At 42.6% G+C, this 27,610-nt stretch overlaps 2 protein-coding genes across 2 annotated transcripts in view; one reads left to right on the top strand and one right to left on the bottom strand.

The window, feature by feature from the left end:
- The window catches only part of TRPC5 (transient receptor potential cation channel subfamily C member 5), a 94,238-nt gene extending 80,915 nt beyond the window's left edge, over nt 1-13,323 (top strand). Inside the window, exons 8-11 of the mRNA XM_054839937.1 lie at nt 9,892-10,098; nt 10,279-10,320; nt 11,935-12,024; nt 12,416-13,323. Of these exons, the coding sequence (XP_054695912.1) occupies nt 9,892-10,098; nt 10,279-10,320; nt 11,935-12,024; nt 12,416-13,150 (1,074 nt within the window). The 3' untranslated portion in view covers nt 13,151-13,323. The remainder of the gene's footprint in view (nt 1-9,891; nt 10,099-10,278; nt 10,321-11,934; nt 12,025-12,415) is intronic.
- A 13,187-nt stretch (nt 13,324-26,510) lies between these two features.
- The window catches only part of ALG13 (ALG13 UDP-N-acetylglucosaminyltransferase subunit), a 29,637-nt gene continuing 28,537 nt past the window's right edge, over nt 26,511-27,610 (bottom strand). The window contains exon 28 of the mRNA XM_054839693.1: nt 26,511-26,571. The gene's annotated coding sequence lies outside the window, so the exon portion shown is untranslated. The remainder of the gene's footprint in view (nt 26,572-27,610) is intronic.

Raw genomic sequence — 27,610 nt, 5'->3', positions numbered from 1 at the left:
CTTGAAGCTTTTTATGGTGTAGCAAAACAACTAGGCTCTAGAAAGGGGATTAAATGGTGGTTCTTTGGTTTGCCGGCTGAATGAAATATCACTGTTTGTCCCCCAGTTTTATGGACCTCCAGGGCTCCAGCTGATGAGCATACACATCCTGCTGCTCACTGCCCACAGGCAAACCCCGTGTTCTGGGTGCAGGTAACATACTCAAGTCTTTTCTTCATTCTACAATGCAACTGTAATTACCCAAATCTCAATTACTGTGCTCCCAAAACTCACCCGAGTCATTGGTAATAGTTAATTGAAATCAGAAATTCTCCTGAACTTACTCAGTGCCTTTTGTGACATTCAGACGGGCAGATTTCTGTCACATTTTGCCATGAGCGTGATACATGTGAAGAAATGCTGGAACCCCTGCTCTCCAGCTCCCTCCTGGGTAGCTGTAGCACATCTTTAGAGGAGTGGGATCGATTCCCAAGGCTGGGTGCTCTCTCTGGAGCTTGTGACAAGATCCCAGCAGATTTTTATTTGAAAGTGAAGGGAAATAACGTTGCAGCAGTGATGTGCCGTGATGCTACCATACAGTGAGAGGCCTGTGTGTCAAATTAGCCCCGGAGCCTTGCTGTAGACTGGCAGGCAGCTTAATTGCTTTTTGTTAGCAAGCTAAAGTATCATTTGAGGGTGTAGAACTGTTTGTCTTTTTGCTGGCTTTGGCCTAATTACATATAACCCATGGACTTGAATCAAGTTGTTAATATTCATCTGATGTTTGCAGAGCCTCTAAATGGAAGCACTTGATCTGCTCTGACTTCACATACTGCATCTTTCTTCTGACTAGGCAAAGCTAATTCTCCATCCTAGGGCCCAATTCTGCAACCCCCTGCTCATACGAGTGTTGTCAGCAGGATCAGAAGGTTAATCCTTTCTATTGTTTTTAATCTTTGAAACCCCAGATATTTCTCTGACCATGGCCAAACCACTCCAGAGTTTATTCAGAGGAGCCAAAACACTACATTTAAGTAGAAAACCGAGATGAACTTGCAATCTGTAGATGACCCCTGGCTGCTTTAAGATATTATAGGGAATTGGCTGGCATTTATATGGATGGGTTCCGTTTTCTTTGGTGTATTTAACACACCAGTGCCCCACATGACAGGTCAATAATTCTCTGCCCATTACGTGCGAAGCAGCACAGCAAGGTTTGCTCTTGCTACATGATAGAAGTTGAAGGATCCAGATGGAACCACATAGGTTGCAGCCCCCTGCATCACCCCATCTTTTATTTAGGCCTGACAAGCTCAATTAGCATTATCTTGTGCTTCTGCATCGAGGGGACTTTTGTTTAAAAAGGCAGAAGAGGGGAGAAGTGAAAGATACAGGAAAAATATTACTGAGGAAAAAGCAGTGAAAACCTAAAAGGGATTTATCTAGGAAGAGTCTTCACTTGATACTGAGCAGTGGGAACAGCTATATTAAGAGTCCTCTGAAACATGACTCTTTAGATGCCAGTGCTTCACAGATTTCCTTTTCAACACGCTGCAATGTAGCAAGTAAGTTGATGCTGATTACATAGGTGAAAGAGGATACATACAACCCCATCCGGTTAAACAGGAAGATGTCTAATAACCTGGATGCTGTGGCTCCTTGTCTGCATTTCTGTTCTCCAGTCCCCTGCAGCTCCTCAGCTGTGGACCCTGCCTTCAGAATCTGGGGAAGAAACAGGGGCTTCAGCTCCAGAATCAGTGCTATCTGCACAGCTCAAGATTCACTTAGAGACTTGAGTGATCTCATACATTTATAACGGTTCCCTTTGTTTTGGCTCAAGGATATATTGAAACGATTGGGATGTTTAGCTAGGATTTTTCATTTTTGAGCGATTTTTCAATTTTTGGCAGCTAAGCTCATGCACTGCATTTAAGTGACTTTGCAAGCAGGCGGAGTTCCAGAGGCGTCAGGCACCTGCTTCTCCCACCGGTGCTATATGACCTTTACAGACTCAGTAAAAGATATAGTCCAGTTCCACTCCTTCGCTGAGGAAGGGCAGTTTATGACCAGTCATAAAATAGCAAAATACTAAAGCATTTGGTACCTGAATACATGTACATGGTTTCATCACTTAACTATGGAAGTTTTGGAATGATGATTTTATTCTTTTGGTTACTTAAGGAAGGGATATAAGGGCTGTGTATATATATGTGCATAAAAAGGCTGTAAAGCCTAAGGAGATACAGTGAGGCTCAGAGCTTTGACTCAGGGAAATTCCAGCCACACCTGAAGACAGCTCCCAGGGTCAGCCCAGTAATGAATTTACTGTTCCTACCCTTCTGGTCAGCTCAATGTGACCAGATGCTCTGGTAAACATTTTTGTAGCATAGGAGTCAGTGGCAAAGACCGTCAAACGTGCATTGTGATTATTCATAATCAGAGCTCAGATTTAAAAGTTACAAATGGCACTAAATAACATGTTAAATTAACTGTCAGACCTTTAAATACCTTTGTCACAGCTGACATGGCATTTCCCAGCTGAAATCACATCCTTACAATGGCACAGGCTGGATCCTGGGATCTGAAATTCACACGTGGATCCAAACGGGGATTTTTCTTCTTGGGACTGATTTCTTTTGGGGAAAAAAAAAAACAAGAAATAAATAAAGAGGGCTACCAAGAAGTACCTGATTCTCCTTTGTATCTAGCTCCCACCAGTACAGCAATAAATTTCAAGACATTTCTTCTTCCTTGGGAGAGTTTAAGCCCAGGCTGACCAGCTATGCAGAAAAAAAAAAAATATCAAAGATAATATTCTGGAAATAGTGCAAGTTGAAATGAGGCAAAGTCCTTTTTTTTTTTTTTTTTTTTTGCCATGGTACTAACAGAGTCATCAACACTCAAGCACTTTGGGTTAGACATACCTTCTCAGCCCACCATTTCTCTGCAGGGATGTGTGAATTACTTGATTTTGACCTGGCTGGAGGTAGTTAACATTATCAGCACAGATGCACCGTATCTCTCTGACTTTCAGCATGAAAGAGGCTCTTATCAGGCAGTGATAAAGGAGAGAGAATGGATGGCAGGAAGAACAAAGCCTTAGTGATATCTTTCTCATTGTTTCTTCCTGCTGAGGCTTTTTAGAGAACTATTTGTCTGTATGACCTTCCAACTGCTCTGATATATTTGACTATTAAAATAAAACCTGAACTTTGCTGGAATATGACTAAAGAAAATAAAAGGTGTCAGTTCAAATAATTTAACTGCACTAAAACCAGCACAATTCACAGTTCTCTGTATTTTCCCAAAGATAATATTCCCTGGCCTTCTCATTAGCTGTTGTTGTTTCCATCCAATATGCTGGTGGGAGATGAAAGGTAATTGGTATATATAACTTAAATACATTGTGGAATGTAGTGCATTGCAAGCTATAATAAAAATGTTAACGATAAATATATTCTGCACATAGAAGATATAAATAGCAGAGATGCTGAGATGCTAAAGCATGTATTTTCCACGTACAAACTGATTCCCCAGAGCTGGGAAAATCAGCCAGCTCACAGTATGGAGGTCCGTTCCGGGGAAGCAACGGCCAGTGCACCAGCTCCTGTGGCTGCTCCGGAGTCAATGCCGTGCTCTTCACTTGACCTTGTGTATTCAGAAGCCGTTAGTGGTTTTCTTTTCCATTCCAACTAGTAATCTACCCTATTTCCAGCTTCTCCGGCTATGCTCTGAAGATGGAGTCCTTTATTCATCTTATTATAAAATGCACTTACTGTGCTGTATGTCTTGTTGACACTGAACTGGCCATTCCCTTGAGGTGTTTGAAGTGATGGACCTCGGACACTACAAAATTACGGAAGCTTTTCCTGACTTCCTCAGTATGTTCTTTTATGGGCCCTACGGTGACTGGGATCTTCATCCAGCTTTCAAGTTTTTAAGGCTTGCAATCCCATCGATGGCTTATCTGAAATGTCTGCTCTGTAAAAATTTAGATTTTGGGTTTTTTCTCTCTTGTGCTCTGTTTGATTTCCTCACCTCAGGGCCTTGCTGCCTTCTGCCTTTTACCAGATAAGGATAGCTCATTTCTGAAATCAAGTCTTTACCTATATCCTGGCCGAACAATTCACTTTTCTTGTATCCCAGTGCTGGTATTAATTTATGAGTATTTCTTCAGGACCTGTCTTTGCTTCATGAACGTCCTTTTCCTTTTCCGTGCTGGAGCGAGAAAGTGCCCTGCCCTTGCCCATTTGCCTCATGCATGGGGTTTGCTTTGCGGCTCTCCGGGCATGTTTTCCCTCACATTTGGGCACCCCTTCACTTTGTATGTGCTGGTTTGCATCTGCTGTGGGCTTGTTCTCCCCAGGGCGTTGCCAGACACTCCTCTTCTGGTCAGGACTCCCTTTGCTTTACCCAGCACAGCGTGTGATTTTGTGCTAGACAGAATTTTCATCTCTTCTCTGGCTGTCTCATTCCCTAACTGTTCTAATTGCTTTTTCTAATACTAGATTGTCCTCTTTTAGTAATTTTTCTTGTATTGTTTTTTAGATTGATCCTATTAAGTTCTTATCCTTCAGTATGTCATCCCCAGCTTTGAAAGCAAAGTCATTTCTTGTCAGCTGCAGCTGAATTACCTATGCATTAATTGCCTTTGTAGGTCCCTGCTTTTTCTTATAGACTTTTTTTTTCTTTCTATGACATATTTTTCTTTGAAAAATATTAAGCACCATTTACCTCAAATAGCCTGCTTGGATTTTTGCTGCTTGCTTCTCTGAGCTTGTCATTAAACCCCCAAGCTCTGCTGATGTTATTATCAGTTTGCCCAACACATACTACAAAATTAACAGCTTTGAAACTGCACGAGTTGTCTGCATCAGGTTCTGTAAAGATTAACTTTCTCCTGACCTTCTTTCTGCAATGCTTTCTGTTCAGAACACACAAGCACGTATTTCTTGAAAGCCATTGCTGATACATTTTCTGTGCTGTTTCCTGCTCTGGGCTTAGCAAAGAGCAATAAAGCGGCACATGAGATACAGATATACTAAATACTTTAATGACTTCTCCTACACTTCCCAGCCCAGTAAAAAAGCACCTTTGAAGTTCCTGTGCCTCTCAGGCAAGAGCCTCCCTTACTCAACAGGCTGCAGATAAGATACGTCAGTGAGCACCTTTTAAAGGTGAACTCTGCATCTCCTCCTTCCTTCCTAGAGGAAAGTACTACAGCTTGGGCACTTCCTAATCTTGTGGGGCTGCTGCTGGCACGTCCTGGTACAGCAGCAGAGAGCAATCCTGGTACTCCTGATGCAGAAATCACCCTGGCTTTTGCCGGTATTCCCAGCACAACAGGAAAGCTTCCTGTGCGCTCAGCCATGGCCAGACAGCCTGGTCCTGAGGGCATTGTCACAGGCACCTCTGTCTGCATCTGACAGGCAGCAGCCTGGTTTCCAGCTTAGCCCACTGACTGTTGTATAATAAAACACAAGAAAGGCACACACACCCCTTTTTACGTCAGCTAAAAAGATGCTAGATATCTTTACACATTATTCTTTCCAAATGGGCATGGGGAGGACTTGCATCCCAGGAGCACATTTCTTAGAGGAAGGGGCAGAAGCCCTCATGCACCTCTGTGTAGCATAGAGGAACCTAAGTAACTTGATTATCTTGTGATTGTTTTATAGTGGAAAAGTTTGAAGATCTCAGAGTGCCTGGCTGCCGAGCATTACCAACATCTCAGCATTATGTTTTATCTGAGCATTTGTACCATGGCTCTGCACCAGCCTAATCCAGAGCTAACCACGGTGTGCAGGGAGGGACCTGCCATAATCCATTTCGGTCTATCAGCCTCGAGCAAACATCAACTCAGGACTATCCCAGTGCTTTCAGAGATGCTAATTCAAGAGTCACGAGATCGGGCTCCCGTGCCCCAATTTTCCAGAGGCTTCCCATGGCACAGCCCTGTGCTTTAGCTCCTATGAGCTAAGTTAAAACTAACAGCATTTTCCTCCGTCAGCTTTCCAGCCACAGAGGAGCTGAAATAGTAAACACATGAAGAGGTTGAGGAACCCTGAGGCTGTGGCAGTGGTGGCCATCATCTCATACAGAGAACTGAAAGGGTCTTCCATTGCTGGGGCTCTGCTGGCTGGGTCAGTACCAGCTGAGAAGCTGGCCATTGTTTGGCAAAGTATGATCTAAACCATATGGTGCAGCAAGGAGATGGTGATGGAAATCTTTATAGAAAATACTTCACAAAATGTAAACAACAGATTCTTTACACAGACATAAAGATGGAGATTAATGCTTGAATTATCCTGGATAATTAGTGTAGCAGGTAATTATTTAAAATCTGGCACATCTGTGAATAAATCACTTTGACTGAATTAGAAAATCCTCACAACTGCTACACTAAGATGGCTCCAGCAATCCCACAGGGAAATCTTCATGGGAGATTAATTCTCACTTCAAATGGCAGAGATTTGCAAGAGGATTATGTGGCCAGTGCGACACGTTCGCATTGTGATTGTGATACAGGGGTTTTTTCTCACAGAGAAGCCGAGTGCTGGCTCCTTTGAGTTCCTGTGTTCTTTGAGCTTGAGGGCTCAGCCCTCTTAAGAAGTAGAGTGTTTTATAGCTGAAATGATGAGCAGTGCTTGAAAGAAAATGGTGACAAGAACAAGGGCAAGAGCAACAGAAGCTCAAAGAAATTACAGTGAAATCCAAACTTGGATTTAAATTCCTAAAGCAACAAGGTCACACTTGCAAAGCTAGTGGATCTGTTTCTACAGCTTATTATAAAAGTTACCAAAGAGTTGTCACATCTAAGAACAACCAAAGACCTGGAGCATGTCTAGTGGTCCACTGGGCCAATGCAGTGACTGATGTACTGGCTGTAACTACCGAGTGCTTCAGGTTTGAATTGGGTATCGAATGATTGCTGAAGCATTGTACTCTTGGTACTCAACACAGGGAGGAGAGTTAGGAAAGCTGTAGTTCTGTGCACAGATTTCACTGCTTACAGCACTAAAGAGAGCTCTAACCAAGAAAATGGTGGTTTCCTGGCACACAAAGACATTCTCAGGAAAATTGAAATGTCTCTTTGCTATATATTTCCAACAGAAAACTGCTGCCAGGAGCTCTCATCTGATTTGCTCAGGTTCTCAAAACATCAAGGTGAATAATTGAGACAGGCTGAGTTTGTAAACCCTGGGGAATTCACAACAGGAGCAAAGAGAAGGAAAGAAAAGATACTTTGAGCTTTGTACAGAGGGTCTGCCTTTTAAGAGAGGTTACATTGCACTTGTTGACTGAGATTGCACAGGAAGAAATACAGGTGGGGCTGCAGCCAGCATCCCCCAGCCTCACCCACTGACGTGTGTAGATCAACAGGGATTTGTTCAGACCAACCACAGAACTTCCCAATGAAAAACTCCCGCTAAGTTTCACAGCGCTGTCCTGCACCTGCATCCAGCCCCTAGTCAAGCCCATGTAGTGCCCTTAAGCTATTTTTAAATGAAAGAACAAAAAGAAAACACTCTGTGCAGAAAAACTTTTTTACCCCTTTTCTTCCTTCCTTTCCCAGAAACTAATTTGCAATCCCTAAAGTACAGCTTTTCCCTGTCCTCCTCTACAAACAACATCCAACATCCACTGCTAAATTACCTCTACCCAGGACGTGCCCTTTTTGTAACGCGCTGATGGACATTGCTGCCAAGCCACCACACCTGATCCCACCCACGACACTGGACCTCTGATGGACCTTTGTAGAAGGGAAGGGTGGATTTATAACCTTCTCCAAACTACCTTCTCCCTTCTGACTCCTCAGTAGTACATTTACACCTACTTCTGTATTGACGAAGAACTTAAAACATACATGTCTCTATCCAAAATAAGTTTTTGCGCTCTCCTTCCACTCCTGCCTTACCCTAACCTCTCCAGCTGCCCCAGATAGTGCTATCAGTGTTGCCAGGTGGCTGTAGTTCCTGCACGCTCTGAGAAGGGCTTACTCACAGCAGGGCTAAGTAACTTAGTGCTGGGCTCATGCAGCCATTCCTCTACAAAATGCTTCAGGTGCTTGAACCAGCAACGTGCCTCTTGTCTGCAGCTGCTGTTGCGTTTTCCCTGGTAGTGCGCATGTCCAGGTAGAGCACAGAAACCTGGGGGGGGGAAAGGAAGACTTTTTTTTTTTTCCTTTGTTTGGTGGCAATTATTTCTACTGCTGTAAACTGCATTTTTTACTACCTGGAACCTCATTTCTACTAGCATCAGCTTCTAATGCTTCATGGTGATGCTGAAATTTCCTAGCTTACGGGGTCTGATAATGTCTCAGGCAAAAAGGGGCATGGCAGGCTGCATCTCTAAGTCTACCTACGGCTTGAAAACAGCCCTTTCAGTAAGGTGGCAGGGGACAGTAGTATTCTGGGCTGATTCAGACCATCTGCAGACATTAACGTGCTCCTGGGCCACCGAGGCAGTGGTTTGAAATTGAGAGCTGCGCATCATTTGAATACACTACTAAAATGGAGTTCACCTGCACCTCACTGTCAAAATGTGAGCATATTTTACCCATGTCAGAGCACTGGAGTGTAGCCAGAAAGCCACTGTAGTAATTCTTTGGGCATGATGTTCAGCTGTATTTTATTAAACTCCCCATCCTGCGCTTCACTGCTCGTTTCTGAGAGCTGCAGCCCAGCATCCCTCGCTCAAGAGGTTGAAACCAGGTTGAAATCTCAGAAACTTAAAAACCCGCATTGTTCTTTTCTCCTACTTTGCGCTGTTACTTAGCCTAGGTCATCACGGCTCTGGTTTAATCTCATGTTGGATACTGTTAATGTAAATGCTGAACAGCTAAAATGTCATAACCATTAGCTTTGCACTATGTTGTGCAACGATAACTACACAAATTCACCATTTAAATTCAGTGTACTATTGTAAGCTTTGTTCAGCACCGCTTGGCTTGAAGGCTTCAAACTATTTCCTTCCTTTTCTGTCTGTCAGAATTTCTGCAGAACACAAAAAACAGTGGCATTTGTTAACTTTAAAACTAGCACGAAACAGCATGAAATCCATGTGGAATAGCTGCGGTATCTCTAAATCCAGGCTGCAGGTCGCTGTCTCTGCCCTGATGCTGAAGGGAATATGCAGTTTGTTACTGGGCAGAATGAGCTGTTGGATAGATTGCAAACAGCTTGATTTGGGGATCACCGTTTTGCAGTCTGTAAGGTCGGTGTCTTGCATAGCCTCAGTATTGCTTTCCTGGTGACTGTACAGACCATGTGCCTGTCTGTGCAGCTGTGAAATGGTACTATTAACTTTCCACCTTTATTTTGTTGGGATGAAAAACACTAGAGCACAGCAAGCTAGCACGGTGATCCTATTTTGTGTAGGGATAATGCAGAGGCAAGATTTAAAATATGGCATGCGTAAAATGTGTCACTTCCTCATAAGAGCTGAATTAATGGATGTTATTAAAAAAACAAACAAATAAAAAAACACTATGAAAGATTTCTTTCCAGGGAAGAATGTGAGAATTCATTGGATTTGGACATGAGAAACAACGTTTTGTGATAATAAAAGGGCTAGCACAAAGCAAAATAAGAAATGTGTTTTCTTGCTTCTTGTATCAGTGAATTAATAAGCACGACCTCTAAAGAACAAAGCTGGGGTTTAGCACGTGAAATTCTTTTTGCTGAATATTGCTATCATCTCTCTTCTCAGTGGTTGGTATTTTTACACTCTGGCTATATTTCACACTGATTTTTAAGTACCCCTCCCAGCGAGGGAGATAGAAGAAGCAATACTGCTTTGCCTGCAGCTGGAGAAATCCTTTATAGCTCACATGTCACCTCCTCAGCCGTGGGCATTTGCTCCAGGAAAGCCTGCCTGAAGCTGTTGATAGTCTCTCTCCTTCTCTCACAGGACCATGCAGATATTGAGTGGAAGTTTGCACGGACAAAGCTCTGGATGAGTTACTTTGATGAAGGTGCCACTTTGCCGCCTCCTTTTAACATTGTCCCAAGTCCCAAGTCGGTCTGGTACCTTTGCAAGTGGATTCACAATCAGCTGTGCCCAGGCAACGACTCTGACAACGAACAGAAGAGGCATGAAAACCTCAAAACATTCACCGTAAGGAGCTGCACAGTTTTATACTTCATTTTTCAAGGGTGTTTGTGCATGTTCAGGATCACGAGGGCCACTGCTCTGCTGGTGCAATGGAAAGTTGCTGGATCGTGACTTGCTAAGAGCCATCAGGAGCTCTAAAGACAGGACTAAACTGGTAACGTATCTGTGCCTTTCTCCTTCCAGGAACGGCACGCTGACAACCTGATTCAGAATCAACATTACCAGGTAAGCTCTTGAGCATATAAAGTTTTTACTTGCTGTTTCTTCTTCCTGCTCATTTTCTAATACCGCGATGCTTGCTTCTAGAATATATTTTGGTAAGTGTAGGTCCTCTAAGAGGATTTTGCTTATCACGGATTACAACATTTCCTCATTAGAGGTGGGATGATTCAGTAAATCACTCCCAGATTTTGCCACCTCTGAAGTAGTGGAAAACTTGGCAGGTATCAGTCTGGCTGCTGAAGTCAAAGGTGACATCCCCATTGCCATCAGAGGGATTGATGGCTGTCACGCCACCCTGATTAAAACTGTTTCTGCAGCATTTTTACACACTCTTGAACTGTTCCTCTCCTGCTCTTTTTTGTAAAGCATCCCTAACTCAAACAGTGGTTGGGATTGTCTTTTGTTTTGGACAGCTCAGGAAGGAGGAATGGTTCTTTTGATAATTTTGCTGGTTTTGTTTATTCTCAGCCTGCCTGTCATCAAGTACTCATTAAAGTCAACCTACAAACAGATGAAACTGTACTAAAAACACCAGCTTCAGTCTTTGAATTCAGTGTGATGTATTACGCCAGTGTGCTGGAAGGAAAACAATTCTCTAGAATGCTAGGTGGTCCATTAGGCTACACTGTCAAATGCCACTTGTAATTTGTCTTACTTAAGATATCGCCTGCTTTTTGAAGAGTATTTTTATCTGAAGTTGATATTTAACATAGTTAGTCACCTTTGACAACAGACGTTTGGTACTTTCTGACTTCACTGCACACCTTACGTGTACCAACAGTGGGATCTTATAAAACCTCCCAGTAAAACCTTGGTGCAGAGACCATCTTCATGCTTGGTGTTGCTCAGACTCATTATCTCTGTTTATGAAATGGGGGAAACAAAGGAAAGGTTTGGAGTAGTCAGATAAATGTACAAGCTCGAAGTACCAGTTTGCTTACGTAAAGCCAGCAGGGAGGCACGGGAACACAGAGCAAACTGGATCTCATCCTACCAAAAGTCTGTACTGGAGCAGCCCAGGTAATGCAGAGGAGCAAGAGCCCTTAGAGAAGTCACGGAGGATGTGATTCAGCCCTCTGCACTGTCCACAGATGCTGCAGCAGCCTTGAAAGGAGTTTCTAACCTGCCGTCAGGGAACGCCTAGGCTGGCAGATGCAGTTTAACCAGAATGTGCATTGGCCCGTGGGGTCCTGGCTGTTCTTCTGGTGATTTCTTGTCAGCATACCCTCACTGGCTTTCAAATGCTTGATAAACAATCTTCAGATGGCAAGCTTGGTCTATCAGGATACACAGCATATACAGTCTTAAAAACTTTCAGCAGCTGAGATTAAATGGCTTGAAGACATTTAAGAACATCAAGAATTTTTTCTCAATGACTTTTACATACACAGAACAAGTACAAAATACCTGCTCGCTGTAGCTAACAACTGAGCATTCAAGACAGAGGTGTATATAACCCTTTCCAAAGGTTTGTTCTGTTTAAAAGAAAGTGTTCTGTTTCTGATGGCAGTGATTTTCCTTAGACAGCCACTGTCGGTAAGAACTCGGTGAAATGTGGTAAGAACAGAGTTTGGCCTGAGCCAGCAGTTGAATCACTCGTATTGTTTCCTATTCCAGGAAGTGATAAGAAATCTTGTGAAAAGATACGTTGCAGCAATGATAAGAACTTCCAAAACCAATGAAGGTTTAACTGAAGAAAATTTCAAGGTAATTTATTATTCCTTAATAATAATATATTATATTAATTCAAGTAGCCACTTGCAGAGTTCACACTAACTTGTTAAGATGATTTGTAACCTGCTGAGAAATAGAACTATTACTGGAGCTGGGAATAGATACGATGTGCATGTGGCAGTTTTTTGGTCAAGAGGGCTGGTCCCACAGCCTTTGGAGACCTTGTGAGGTCTCTAATTCTCAGGATTAACAATAATTTTCTTTTTGTGCGTCACTGAATAATGACGATATAGGTGGTATTCTTGTAAGTGTGATTTGGCATCAGCTATTTGCGTAACTGAACAGCTCTCCCAAGGGAGCGTGATCATTCTTTCATGTCACAGATAAAGCTGCCAAGCATAACTCCTTTCTCCTCTTGCCCTAGGAATTAAAACAGGACATCTCAAGTTTTCGCTATGAAGTTCTTGACCTCTTAGGAAACAGAAAGCCCCAGAGGAGAAGTTATTCTACCAGCAGCACAGAGGTGTCCCAAAAGGATGAAACAAATGAGGATGGTGCTGGAGAAAAATCCAAAGCCAAGAGCGTGTCTTTCAATGTAGCCAACAAAAAAAAGGACTTCAACGTATCTGCTCTAATTAAAACTATGTCTGGGATCGATATGGTGGAAGAGAAGCCAAAAAGCAATGGGATCAGTAAGCGCTCCTTTGTCCGAAATGGAAACCGAGTTCAGAGACTTTCCAGCTCCAAGAAGGAGTCCTTTAAGAGACTGGGCCTGCTTTTCTCCAAGATGAATGGACATGTACCTGAACCAAATTCAGAACCCATGTACACTATTTCAGATGGGATTATTCAGCCACACTACATGTGGAAAGACATTAAATATTCTCAGATTGATAAAGAGAGAGAAGAGAATTGTTCCAAAAGTGAAATTAACCTCAATGAGGTAGACTACAGTGGGAACACAAGACTTACAGGACAGAGCAAGGAGTGCCCTGTGGTTTGTACCAGCTCCCTTCACTGTGCTTCCAGTATTTGTTCCTCTAATTCCAAACTTATAGACTCAACAGAGGATGTGTTTGATTCTTGGGGAGAGGCTTGTGACTTGTTTATAAATCAGTGGAAAGATGGGCAGGAGGATCACGTTACAACTCGGCTATAAGTAAAGCTATCGTAACACTCGCTGGAAAACTTAGCCAATTATTTGTAATTATTTGCTCTCATATGATTCAGCATTACTCTTTCCTTTCTGTCCACAGGTTAAAAAAAAAGTGTAAAAGTACTTCTGTTAGCTTATTTATAGCCATCTGTACCTTTTTAAATTTTTTTTTTTTTTACACTCTCAAATGCTAAACTAAAGGTTTCACCATTTATGAGGTCACTATAAACCACAGGAATCCCTTCGGATGCAGTCTTAGTCTTCAAACCCCCCCAGACTTCAGACACAAGTAAAGGATTTCTCCCGTGCTCTCACCACCGGTTATCACTGCTGCTATCCAACAGGATTGGCTCTGCGTCCTGCTCAATCTTCCTCATCAACACCACCAGCGGGTGAGCAGTGGCTTAGCAGGAGGCTGAGAATCATATTTAAAATCTTTTTTAGAAAGGGTTTCAACTTCTAACTGGCTTTTTGTTTTCTTTAAGCAATACAACCTCTGATTCTTTTGGGTTTGTGTGTTTTTTCAGGTTGTTTAATATAATAATATTGTAAATTGTTACTGAATAAGAGACCCCTTTGAGCTGGATGATCAAACATGTTATGATTTGCTTATTTACCTAATTCCTATAAGAAATTCCCCCGTAGGGAGCAGAATGACCTTCCCATTAGGCTGCCAGCACCTTGCTACCAACTTTTGCATGGATGAACTGACCCAAAACCGGCCGTGGCTGCTTGGAACCCAAACCTAAGTGTGGTTCTCATTTCTGATGGGCTAACCCCAAACCCCAAGCCCTGCCCTTACACCCTACCTCTTGAGCTGTACCTGGTTTTTGAAATTCCTAATCTTACTTCCACTGCTGCATTTGCTTTTTGCTGCCTCTCTGATGGATGTCAGGCTCTAGGAAGAAAACCATCCTCCTGGTGTAGGGCAAGCACGAAGAGAGATAGTCTTCCCTGGGCCTGGGAGCTGCATTTCTGAAAAGCAGCCTAAGCAACAGCAGCTCAAACTGCATCTGGCAGCCTGGAAAATCTCTGCAGTTCCTTTTCTGAGGCACAACAAAAAGGAGAGCAGCAGTAGATGTTAGCTTTTATTTCCGCAGGTGTGGTAGTGTCTGGACAGGGCCTAGCAACATCAGGGCTCTTATCCTAAGGAGCATCAGAGAGGGGAGAAGACAACCCCATCAAGAGCAAAATGGTTATAATTTTTAAGTGATTTTTTTTTTTTAACAATGTGATACTTGAACTTTCTTTTGCAGTGTTGCTAAGAAACAGAGATGATTGGCACTTCCTTACCACTACTTCAGAGCTGTCATTAGTCAGCTGCTGTCTTGGAGGAAACAAGTCCTGACCGGGAGCTCAGAAATGGCCTTCCCCACGACAGAGCTTTGTTACTGCACTCCTGCAGTTGTGCTTAAGGCTCTGTTCCCAGGAGAGGTGATGTGAGCTGGAGCATATCCCAAGGGCAGTTGCCAAAACTGTGAACTGGGTTGTGAAGTGCATTTGTAAAAGCATAATGCTGGAAAATCTACACCTGGTCAGATTTTACCAGCAAGGGGCAGGAACAGTTCCCATGGCAGGACAGAGGGATTTCTCACTCCAGCAGTCCTCATGGAAGAGATGCTGGGACGCCCACAGCTGGATACTCTTCCTGAGTTTTAAACCTGGCTCCCTCTTCTCATTAAGGAAAACCACATCATTGGGTTTTCCCTCTGGGCACCTATGCAGCATTACCTAAAGGTCAGGGTGGAGCACACCCACATCAGAAACGAGTGTGCAGGATGCAGCCAGCTCCTGTAGCAGAACTGAGATGCCAACACACCGGACACATGGGAAGTTTTCAATACAGAGCTCAAGGTAGGGACCATGGCTCAAGGCCAGCTCTGATGTTAAGAAGTATCAGCAACTCTGAGCAAAGACTCAAAAGTGTTTCTGTATTCCTTGCTTATAAATGACACCAGTCTGGTTACCAGCATGCAGTATAAAGCCCAAAATATTTAAGCCTCTAGATGGGTTAAGGCAGACTGAAAAGCATTTTTGTATCAACAGATTTCAGGCTTTCATACTAATTGCAGGGTTAGAGTTGTCTTTGAAAACTGCATCTCATCTTCCTTTACAAAAGGCTGAGCAAACTGACATTGGCACTACACAAGGAGACTTGCAAAATCCTCAGGTCAAAAGCAGCTTGCTGATCATTGGTGAAGAAATCTGGTGCCCCTGTCCTTTAAGAGACAAATCCATTGGTAAGCAAGAGCTACAGTCAGAACCAACCAAAAATAATTCTCAAAGCAGCTCCCAATAAAAGCCCTACAGTTTAATAAACCACACAGAGGACCATTTCTGGAAAGATGAATGTTAGCAAGAGCTGCCACAGGAGGATGAAGGAAAGGGTTTGAATCATTTTATGTCTGACCTAACCACACCACAGTTCATGAACTCCACCTGATGTGGGGCCAGCAAATCTTTAGGGTATTTCCTGTGTAACAAGAAAGAATGAAAACAATTCAAGTATGGTTTATGCAGATTACATCAACTGAGTTTGAGGCTGGGACAGAAGCAGGGTTCGTATCCTTGGACAGGAGAAAGGCTTTTAAGTTTTCCACGAGAGCAAGCACACTGCTACTGGTGATGATTATATTGTGTCACCAGATGCAGCACTGCATTAACAGGTACAAAGGAGAAATTAACTCCACAGTGGTGCCCCCCCAAAATGTAAAAATGACATTGGGCAGCGCAAACCCCTTCTCTGCAAACTGTGTGAGTCACATTGTTCCCCTGCTGTGGCCTGAAAGGGCAGGGGGAGGAACAACCACGCTGGAATGGCAGCCTGCAAAATCTCTCAATAATGTTATGTTGAAGGCAAGAGGTACATCACATGGCTGCTTGGCTGGGGCTCCCCTGGGATTTGTTTCATGACTCAGATACTTCCTAGCTCCCGGCTATGAGCGAGTTTGAGCTGACTTTGGAACTTAAAACAAATACTTGATTTGGCTGTGATTAATAGCTGTGTCCAGGAGTTTGCAAAACTGTCAAATTAGTCCCCCAAAAGGCAAAATTCTGTTTGATTCTATCTATGCATCCCCTTTGGTAGCAATAGGCCTTACAGCAGCTGGCGAATTATTATTATGCTAAAACAGGAGCTTCAGGGGAGGGAAATTAAAGTATCTTGTGAAAAATACATTTGATAGCAAAACCTGGTGGTTTGTTTTGGGGTTTTGGTTTTTTTATATTCACTGGCGGTCACAGTATTTGGGATTTCACTAGCACTTTTCCATTTTCAATTGCTCAAAAAGAAAACACTTTTTGGTGAAAGTTAGTCTTCCCTTTAGAGAAATCAGTCAACTACCCACCCCTGCACTGTCTGTGCAAGCGCCCAGGGTAGGAGCTGATGGGACACCTCAAGCTCTTCCTGTAAGGAGTTCAGCTGCTTCCTGGCTCCGGTTCCAGATGCTCAGCTGTGCTCCAACTAGTACACACCAGTCCTTCTTCTGTGGGTTTCAATAATAATCCTTGTAGGTATGAAAGGAATTAAGAATAATAGAGATCTCGAGCACTTGCCCTTGCTTTAGGTTTCTTGAAGTTGCTTCATTTCTCACCCCCCATCCCCGGTGTCATTTTCACCTGGCTTTTTAAAGCAGCACACCTACAAATGATCACCAATTAAAAAGTGAACAAATAACATCCAGGGTTAAGAATATCAAATAGAGTTAGGAGGCGTGTGTACTCAGGTCAGAGATCAAAGAAGTTGTTTCAGAAACAAGAAATTAACTGACATATCTCTGCAGATTATTTGGATAATTGCATTTGTATATTATTCACTTACTGGTATATATGTAAATAATTATTTGTGTAGGTGGTCCCTACAGAGGAAGCATGCACAGTGGTTAGAGCACACGATTAGAGAACAGGACTGCCGAGGGCTCGTTCCCACTCTGCCACTGACTCACCTGTGACCTTGGGCAAGTCACTTTGCCTTTCTAATGCCTCAGTTTCCCCAACTGTAAAATAGGGATAATACTACTTACCTACCTCGCAGGGGGGGTTAGTTCATTATTTATAAGCACTTTCAGATCTTTAAATTAAAGGCGCTATATACAGTAAGTAGTTAATATTCGTAGCAGTAGTACGTACTCTTATTTTCTTACAACTAATTCAGGTTAGGATGTAACTGTATGTCCGTTATGATAGTTTTCCATGTAGAAAACTAGCGTGGTTTCCCACAAAGGGAATTTAGGGGACTTCTGCAGCAGAAAGCAGGAGCAGCATACCCTGGAAGCCCAAACTCCTACACCCTTGCTTTTGTGATTTGTCTCACCCTTAATGTCACCTTACTGTATTTGCATTTCATCCTTTTTCTGATGGTACATGTAAGAATTTTTAGCAGAAACAGCCACTGTAAATATGAAGAGTATTTAAATAAATATATTCATGTATAAATATAAAACCTTACCTTTTAAAGAGGTTAAAATTAGTTGATGCAACAGACTTTTAAGCACGGGGAGGTTCCACAGGCAGTCCGGCATTGATGCATACACCAGGATCCTGGAGCAGGGCTATAGGAAAGTGTCACCACATGTCATCACCTCCTTCATATTCACTCTTCACCCCATCCCTGGCAGGGACAGCAAGTCAGGCAGGTGACAGGGCGTTGCAGGAGGGTGTGCAACACGCTGGGGCAAAGGGAGGCCGGGTTTTTTGTCCCCAGGAGCAGGGTAAGACAGGAGCCTCAGGCAGCATGTCACCAGCACAATGGCTGCTGGAGGAACCTCTGTTGGGACAGCAGGAGACTCCCTCCTGCATTCCTCTGGGGGGCTCTTCGCCCCGATTTCTCTGTAGGTACAATCTGGTTTTCTTTAGTGCTTACTCAGGAGAAAGATCTTTGGTTTGAGTGACAGGAGCTCTAAGATTGGACTTGCACAGTCAGGGCGCTACGAGCATTCTGAGTTCCCTTCTGGGAGCGCAAGCAGTTGCAGGGTACCTGCACTGGATATTTGAACAGTTACTAACAGTGTAAGCAAGGATCTGATTTAGCACTGGGTTTCCTAGTGGTTAGAAAACTACATGAGCACCTGCTGCTCTCACACCACTCTGTGTACATCCCACTTCCCTCAGGACTTCTCAGCTTTGCTTTGATAGTTCTACTTTCCTTTTCAAAAGGCCAAGATCCCAAAGAAAAGCATATTTCAGTTAACCTGGAAGAGGTACAATTTTGGTTTAATTTCTGGCTGAGTTGTTCTTCAATCAGTTAACTCGTCCTGCAGCGTGCCAACACTTTCCCCAGACGTGTCCATGAGAAAGCTCTGTGCAGCCTCAAGGGCTGATTTCCAAAGAACAGAATCACTCTCCCACCTCCGCTGCAATTCCACAGTCAAACAGAATGGCAAAATATAAGCAAAAAAAAAAAATCCAACCCATTGGGGCTGCCCAGAATTAATGAAAGTTGTTAGTTAACTAAAACCTCTCTGGAGTGGTTTCTGGGTGGGTGCACCCTAAGGACCTCTGGGACTTCCAGGGCCATCGGATGCCACAGCCCCAGCTGAGGCAGGCAGCACAGCTGGTTGCAGCCTGCCCAGGGGTGCTGGGAGCACCAGTGACTCTCACTCATGTAATGGTAAAATTAATTTTAAATTAATTGGAATCGGTGAAACTACAGTGCATAATAAACCAGCTCACTGGAGGCACATCTAAAATAAACTGTTACCAAAATAATCTGTAGTTTTTGGTGAATGTGTAACTTGAAACCTAACAACTATAAAGTCAATCCTTTACTGGAATATTTTTTTTTTTTTTTTTTTTGAGAAGGAGGAGGGGAGCACTCTGGGCTAGCCACATAAGCATATTTTCTAAACATTTGTAATTTGATTCAATTTAATTTTCACACTACTTTCCCCATTTTGGGCCTTTACACTTTTACAAACAAGTCATTCATATATTATTCACTAATTGCCTCCACCCAGAACCACCACTGCTCTTCATGACCAAGAACGATTGTTTAAAAAAAAAAAAAAAAAAAAAAAAGAATATGCTTTACCTAAAAAAAGTGTATTTAAAATGTAGAAGTGTTTGATCCTTATCTTCCAAATGTTTGATAGTATTTTATGCTTCAGGGAAACACTTTAACCTGCAAAACAAAACAAAACATCCAGCCATCACAGCAATAGACACCCCCGAACCTAGCTCAAACCGCCCACAGTTGTAAAAGCCAAACTGATCTTTCTTTACACACAGACCCTTCTGGATCAACGGCTCGCCACCTACGGAAAACAGCGCAGCCCATTCCTCCTGCCTCACACATCCTCCTTCAGCCTGGCTTATTTTATTTTGGGGACTTTCCCCACACTCCCCCATGTAAAGCATTTCCGTATCAGCAGAAACTCCTAAGCCAGAAGAAACGCCGTGAGCGGTGAAGGAGCTGGCCTTTTAGCACGTTAGCTAACAGAACACTGTGATACCTTTAGCCAACAGAGTGAAATGCCTTTGACTATAAATAGTTGTTTTTCAGCAAGGGGGCACTTTTTGGTCTAGTTATTTTTTGAGTATTGTACAGTCTTATTTAAAAACTACTGAATGTGTTTATAAGGTGGGTCTGGGAACTAGAGGGCTAGGGATCTTTGAGAAGCAAAGGATAGTAGCAGATGCTTAAGTACTCTATTTTCTATATGGCAAGCCCTAGAGATCCGGGCTTACTCTGCAAACAGTTTTTTTAGCAATCGAGTTTTAATACCAAATTAAGTCTTCATTAAAAAAAAATACCTATCACAGAAATGGTTTCACACCTGAGCATATTTTAAAATACGATTTTACTTCATGGGATAAAAAAGGTGAGGGGTTTTTTTTTCCTCATCCTCCTTTATTTTAGTTTTGGTCAAAAACTTGATGGCTTTTTCCAGGCAAAAGAGCTTTTAGATGTTGTAAGAATTTTGCGGACGCAGAGATGGAGTGAGGACCTCAGCGTTGCCAGTTGAGTAGCAACAGCCACCCCAAGAGAAAGGGGGTAGGAAAAGGGGGAGAGCAAAAAGCAAAAACAAACGCTTAGTTTTATGTACTTTTCTACTTGCATCTTTTCTGTCCATAGCACAGACTCCATGTCATACCCTCGTTAACATGTAAAAATGAAATGATGTACAGAATAAATTTATTTTATGTGTATTTTTAGCTTAACTGTAAACTGAAAAAAAAAAGCATTTAATTTTTTTTCCCAAAAATGTAAGCCTATTGAAATTCAAGGTGTTTCTACCTTTTCAGATGTAACATTTCCAGCTGCCTATTGATAATAAATATTTATGAACAGCAACAGACCTGAAATCTTATAGTTTTTTAAAATCATGTTCAGCACAGACTCCTCACGGGCTGTCAGTGGTCAGAGGAGCACTTAAGGGCTCCAATTCTATAGAAACTTATATTGGTATTTACATTAAAAAAAGACAACACAGTCCTGCTTACCTACAATGAATTCGGCCACTTATATTTGAGCAAGTGTTCATGGGCAGGAGCCGACCGACACCTGGCTGTAGAAAAAAAAAACCCAACCCAAAAACATTCATTATATCCTGTCTACAACAGGAAATAGCAAACCACTGGAAGCATTGGTAAATAAAATGCAGCACAAGAATGCAATTACTCCTACACAAAAAAGTCTAAGTAAACATAATTCCATTTTAATTTGTTCCCCAAAGATATCCTTCAACCAAGACAACTACATCAGATGCACTGGAATATACACCAATATAGCTAATAGTGTAAAAGAGTCATTAAGCAACAACACTTAACTGTATTAACATAATTTGCTCACGTAAAGCTGTCCTCCAAGCAAGTCTCACTAAAGTACTGGAGGCCTGCAGACACATTTCAGAAGGTTTCCATCAGCTACGGGAGGTTCTTAGTCAAGCCACCAATAAAACAAAGGTTTCCTCAAGTTAAACAACGGCAATATCCTGTTCCTTGAAACACAGAAGGTTCCCGTGCAAGGGAGACAACGTGGACACAGAAATAAACACAGCCCACGCTAACAGCTGTAGCAAAGCCCAGGACCGCAGTGATCCACAGCTACAGAATTTGAAATACCCACGTAGAGATAGAAGGGTACTTTTGGGTTGTTTTTTTTTTTTTTAATAGAAAAGGATACTTTGAAGTTGGATGTGCACATTCCCACTCACATCAGAAAGCCTACGAGTTCAAAGTTAAGCACCCTGAATTCCCAGTTGCGCTTCCTATTCCAGAAACGGGAACCAAACTGCACCTGGAAGTGACCTCCATCCCCTCAGCCGGCCCTGCAGAGGTAGGCAGATGTGCTGCAGCAGAAAATACCAGGTTTGACCAGGGGAAGAAGTTTTGCAGTGTATTTTATCTCCTCTTATTTGTGCTTCCTGAAAATAGAAATCACGCATTCACGTAATCACCACAAACATCAAAAACAACATTTTTTTGCTCTCAACTATGAGGAATATTAAAAAAGTACTGTTTAAAGAGTCAGAAACTACAATTTTAAGTTTGATTTGAAAATGCAAATAGGCAGGGAAGAGGAAAAATATATAAAGAGGGTAGAGCGAGTTAGATGGTCCATTAATTTCATCATTAGAGGATATTTCACTTTCTCTTAAAAGACCATTTTCTCTAACACAACAAAGTCAAGCAGTCATCACAGCTATGAGAACAGGGTGACACTTATCTTGGGCTAAAGCCAGGCACCCCAAAGCTAGTGGCAAAATTTTCACCTGCTCCAGGGAAGGCAGGATTTACCCTCTGAAATAAAAGTATTGCCATAAACTGAGCCCGATACATAAAAACACCCTGTCAGGACTTGGGCATGCGTTCCTGTCCCATGCACTTGTGGGGATGACTAATGCCGCGACTGCCTGCGTACATGCTCTTAGCCTATAGCTCATACGGGCTATTTTGTACTTGCTGCAACTCAGCCAACAGTAAAATCTGGTAAGCAGCAGTGACTTGATCATGTGTAGGAGTTTCTAGATACAGGCCTGCGCTACAAAATTTAAACTCTGATCTTATTTCAAAGCTATAAAATCCAAGGGGTTTATCTTCCTGCCTTATGAAAAAAGCAGTTACTTGGAAGTCGGTCTGGATTTATATGCTGAATAACTTCCATATATAATACAGTCTTTGATGGTGTAATTTATAAAAGAGAAAGGGATCCAGCAGCACTGCAGAGAGAACTGGAAGCAAAGAGTAAAACAACTGAGCTAGAAAAACAACTTGCCATAGGAATCTGTTGGTGTTATGTGACCAAGGGGAAAAGAGAGCACAGGGGCGATAGCTGGTGATAGCCCAGCAGGCTAACACTGCTGGCAGGCAAGGTCAGTGTGGGTTTTCTCCACAGTATTTATAATTATTATCTTCAATAACAGATGGATTTTACAATTCAGAAGACTTCAGAGACTTGTGCCTCTGGCTAACAACAGCAAGACATCGGCTGTGGAGACGACAGGCTAAAGCAGGATGAGGGCACTGTGGCTGCAGAGGGGGGTGAGCGGTGCACACACGGAGGGCGGTGCTCGCAGCCTGTGACAGGGCACAAGCTTTGCACACCCGATGGTGCAAGGCCCAAGCACCGCTGCCAAAATACCATGCTTTTACTTTACTGTGCAGTAAGCAGTGCTTGGAGAACAGAGGTGCACTCGCATCCAGTGACCCGCAGGCAAACGCAGTCAGAGAGAAGCCTGCAGAAAGATTTGCAGCAGTTTAGAAGAGAGTAACATAGTTGAAAACACCAGCAGCTCACACCCCAAAGCACCACAACTACAGCTGATGGCTTCTTTCATCCTGCAGTTTCAGAAGAGAAGATGCTTGACTGAGGCTGTTTATAAGGGCTACGAAATCAGAAGTGCTCACATCTAAAGAGAGCTCTCTGTGGCGCTGCCAGCTCGTGGATCCTTCCTGCACAGCCTTCAGGTGTTAATTTAATTTGAGCCCCTGCCTTTCATATATAAAAACATGGTGTGGAAAAGGAGGTGGCAAGCATGACTAGCGCAGACTTGGTTGCACAACTCTTCTGTTCTCCCTTTTAAAGGCTGGAAACCCATCCACAAAAAATAAAGAAAAATGAAAACACATTTCAGGATCAAATCCTTGCTTTAAAAATTCATTATTATGCAACATACTTCAAGAAGCCCAAGAAAAAAAAGATTGATCTGAAGGAAAATAATTGTTCCCAATAGAAATCAATACTCATGGATTTTTCTGTGCTTCTATTTAAAGGAAAAAAAATACACTTATGGCTACAAGCTACATCTCACTACCCCCGTTCACAGCAATTCTGCTGGGCATGAAAAACCCAGAGCATCAGTCTGGTACCAAGTTGTAACAGAGCAATAATCAAATGGTGTGTCACAGTAAACAAGTCTGGATGATCACCAGGCTGACACCAGGTTCCCCACAAAAAAAGACCCTGAGCCCACATCTTGGCCCCTGCAGGCCACAAACACACCCCCAACAAAAAACCCCAAAACCTCTCCAACAAACCTCCAGAATTCTGTGTAATTTTGATGTCAGTTGTCTTACAGCCTCTGAAAAGGCAACTGTTTTGTAGCAATTAACTGCTGGAACACTTGACTAGGGATATTATTAGTACAGGGATGCTGCAGCCAGACCTAGTACTCTCTAGATGAGGAAATGGCTGAAGTACGAAGCTGGTTGGTAGAGCTATGGCTTTTTTTGGACGCCTGTTTTAATAAGTGATGTAGAGCTAGTGTAGTGTAACACAACTCTGGAAAGCAGAATTGAAAATAAGAGACTCCAGCATGCACTTAAGTTTCTGTACCATTCTAAGTATTTTTGCTGTTAATAAAAGGCAGCATTTCCTGACCTATGGAGAGCGTTCATCAACCAGCTCCAGGACATGCTCATAACTGTTCCCCACAGCCCCTACTTGCTAGTTCAAAAAGTTAATTTTGAGCCTAAACAGCCCTGGCAAAAATCACAGAATCATAGAATTGTTTGGGTGGGAAGGGACCTTAAAGATCATCTAGTTCCAACCCCCCCGCTGCGGGCAGGGACACCCTCCACTAGACCACGTTGCCCAAAGCCCCATCCAACCTGGTCTTGAACACTTCCAGGGATGGGGCCTCCACAACCTCTCTGGGCAACCTGTGCCAGTGCCTCACCACTCTAACAGTAAAGAATTTCTTTCTAACATCTCATCTAAATCGACCCTCCTTCAGCTTAAACCCATTACCCCTTGTCCTGTCACTACACTCCCTGATAAACAGTCCCTCACCAGCTTTCCTATAGGCTCCCTTCCGGTACTGGTAAAAATGCATGTATCAAGTTAGAGGTACCTCTGTATATCAAATCCATAAATAAGTTAACTGGCCACATATTATATATATCAATTAACGTAATTTTCACGTATATCAAAGTGGCCAACATGGCCATGGCTAATGCTGAATAATCCAGCTACTAGAAGGGTGAGCAAAAACATGCAAAAAACTTGACTCCATACCAGAATTATCAGTGTTTCTAAGTGGGGGGGGGGGGGAAGAGTTGACTTCAGGAGGCAAACTAATACCAGAAGATAAACCACCAACACTTAGCTACGATAACCATTTGTGTAGGAAAAAAAGCAAAGCTGTCTCAGTGACAGTAGAAGAAAGGTGGCATTATTCATCACTAAAGCCTGAAAGTGGAAGATATTCACTGTGGTGCTTGACAGCAACTGTTTGGGATGTGACAGATGCCACTCGTGACTGAGGTGGAAACACACTTGATGACTCCCATCATGGAGACTGTGCTTCTTAAGTCTGTTCCATTTTAAAGTTCACAAAATAAGTCACATGTTTTACTGGTTCCTTTAAGAGGTTAGCCTAATGAAGGCTTTTTCAGAGAAAGGAGGGAAAAATCCTGTGGTATCTTTCTCCCTTTTCTGAGAAATGTCTGTGCACGTCAAGTGCTCCTCCAGAGGCAGAAATACAAAGACGAAGGTCCTAACTGCCACCATTACTTTGTAACATCATTTTGTGTCTTTTTTTTTTTTTAAACAGCACAGCAGCTCATAATCAAATTATCTATTCAGGGGTCATTTTCATCATACTTTGACTTTTTACCTGGTTCCTCCATCTTGAAAAAACATTATTAAATTGCCAAGTTAACATACAGCAATTAAAGATTTGAGGAGACAAACCAAAAGCCAAGCTTGCAACCCTGCCAACAGAGGATTATATTACCATCTTCTTTTAAGGAAGGGAAAAAAGTTTTAAGGAAATAGGATCAAAACCAATTGTGCTACATGAATTTAAGATAAAACTGTAAGGAATCACTTTTTCCTACTATGTTTTTGCTTCCATGGTTACTTAAAAGGGATACTGAAGGAAATGTACTTTTCCCCCTCTTAATTCTGCAGTCAATCCCCTTTTAACCACCACTTAGCTATGTACAAAGAAAATGGCTATGTCTGAATTTGGAGGACTCAAATTCCTTACAAGGTCTTCTAGCCACGGCTTTCAGAATCCAGCTGAGAGATCCAAATGCTGAGGTCATGTGAAAGTCAAGATTTGTTAAATAAATGTCTTTGCTGGTTTTCAGGGCCTCCGGCAGCAAGCCGGCATAACCCACACGCGTGCCCTTGTTTGTTACCCAGGACAGGGCTACGCCACCACGATGACCCCAGGGCTGCGGGCAGGGCCCAACTTGCACCCACTTCTTGTTCATTTTGTACCTACAGTGAGAGTTTCTATTGAGGACAGAGCCTGTGCAAGACAGTCATCCGAAAGAAATGCAGTTCACATGCACAGACTGTTCAATGTTTTCCTCCTAAACTTATTAACAAAAACACAGCTAGAGCTTTCCACTACACTTCATTCTCATGCTGAAAGCTTTTGCTATTTTCTCATAGAAGGCTGGAGCAGCTTTATCCCACGCAAGACAACTACATTTCTTTGGCCCAGGCTGTTGGATGACTAATCGTCAGGAACATAACCTGCCAGTGATAAATGACCACTCATTTTCATGTGTTCAATGCTTTTACTTTGTGCTATCAGTGCAAATGAAACACCAAGACTACCACCATTTGTGCAACAGCTTTCACAAAACAATCTTACAAACATACTGCAATATACGATAAACATTTATGAAACACTATTAACATATAGTTGACAAACAAGAAACAAGAGAAACCAAGAGCAAGAAGTGAGCTTACAGCTCCCAGATTTACATTCCTTGAGGCACATCATGAGGTGCAGGGTTAGGTGAGGCAATATAGCCGACTTGGTGCAGTGGTCCAGAACTTACAGCATTAGCAATTTGTGGAGAATTTCCATATGGTGGATTTACTGGATGCCAGGTACTAACATAGCGATAGGCAGGTACTAAAGAATCAAACCCAGGAAGAGACTGCTGGCTGAAGGCGTCCGACACGACTGGGTAATATACTGGGCCGCAGGACAGGGGCGGAGGCTCTGCATTTTGAAAGTTACCTTAAGAAACAGAACAAAATATGCACACTTACCATATTTTAGCATATCCATGGCCTTTTTATGCAGACTTTCATTACCATGAACACAGTATTATTTTGGTGGCCAAAAGGGAAAATCCATTTAGGTGAAAATTTTGTGCCCATATATATCCCTCCTAACAGAGGGGTCAAAATCCTAATGTAGACAGAGGACAGCTTGCTCATTTTCTCACTGAACCCTGTTCAAGAATTGCTTAGCAGTATTCTGCATTGGAATGGCAGCTTTTTCAAGAGGGACTCAAGTAAAGAGCTAACATATTCTTCCCCTATTTGATCATGGGACACTGATCTATGCAAAAGAACCAGCCTAGCTGAACAGGCTGAAGCTTTATCAGAGCAACTTCTTGCAGAAGCCAACCCTGTACCCCCCCCGCCCCCCAAAACCTTGCCACACAAACCCAATACAATTCCTCTGAGCAACAGTTTTGTTATGATGCGCTCCTTTGCGACACTGACCATTTGCCACACTCCACAGATTTTAAGGAGCTACACATCTGACATTTTTGACATCTTTTTTCCTCATTTAATATAATCCTCCTATTTACTGCCAAGTGTATCTACAAGCTTGTTACAAAGTTGCTAGGTGAAACTAAGTTTTGCTGTAAATTTGACAGACAGTAAGAGATGTGGCTAGCAATAAGAGCTACTCAAGAGATAACAGCTCAGCATGCTGAGCCTAAACCCAAGGTTTACAACATCTTCCTTTTAAAAATTCCCTGGAGTTGAAGTACCAATGCTCAGTGCTTGCCAAAACTCAACTGTCTCCTTTACTTTCAATACAAGCATTCTGGTTTGATACTGATTAAGCAACAGTCATGGTAAGCAAAGAGATACCTTCACAGTTTTAGAAAAAATTCTCCCAAGTTAAGGTTGGCATACCTACTACAGGCCTAGAAAGGACTACTTCTTTTTTGTGGCTTTAGAAAGCCCTTGACACATTACTGGCTACGCCAGTGACTGTAGCATACTTTAAGTAGTACCACAGATGGCAAAGGAATTTG

The sequence above is a fragment of the Grus americana genome, chromosome 12 (assembly GCF_028858705.1).
Source record: "Grus americana isolate bGruAme1 chromosome 12, bGruAme1.mat, whole genome shotgun sequence".
NCBI lineage: Eukaryota > Metazoa > Chordata > Aves > Gruiformes > Gruidae > Grus > Grus americana.
The sequence above is the reverse complement of the archived record's forward strand: the minus strand, read 5'-3'. Positions and strand labels throughout refer to the sequence as shown.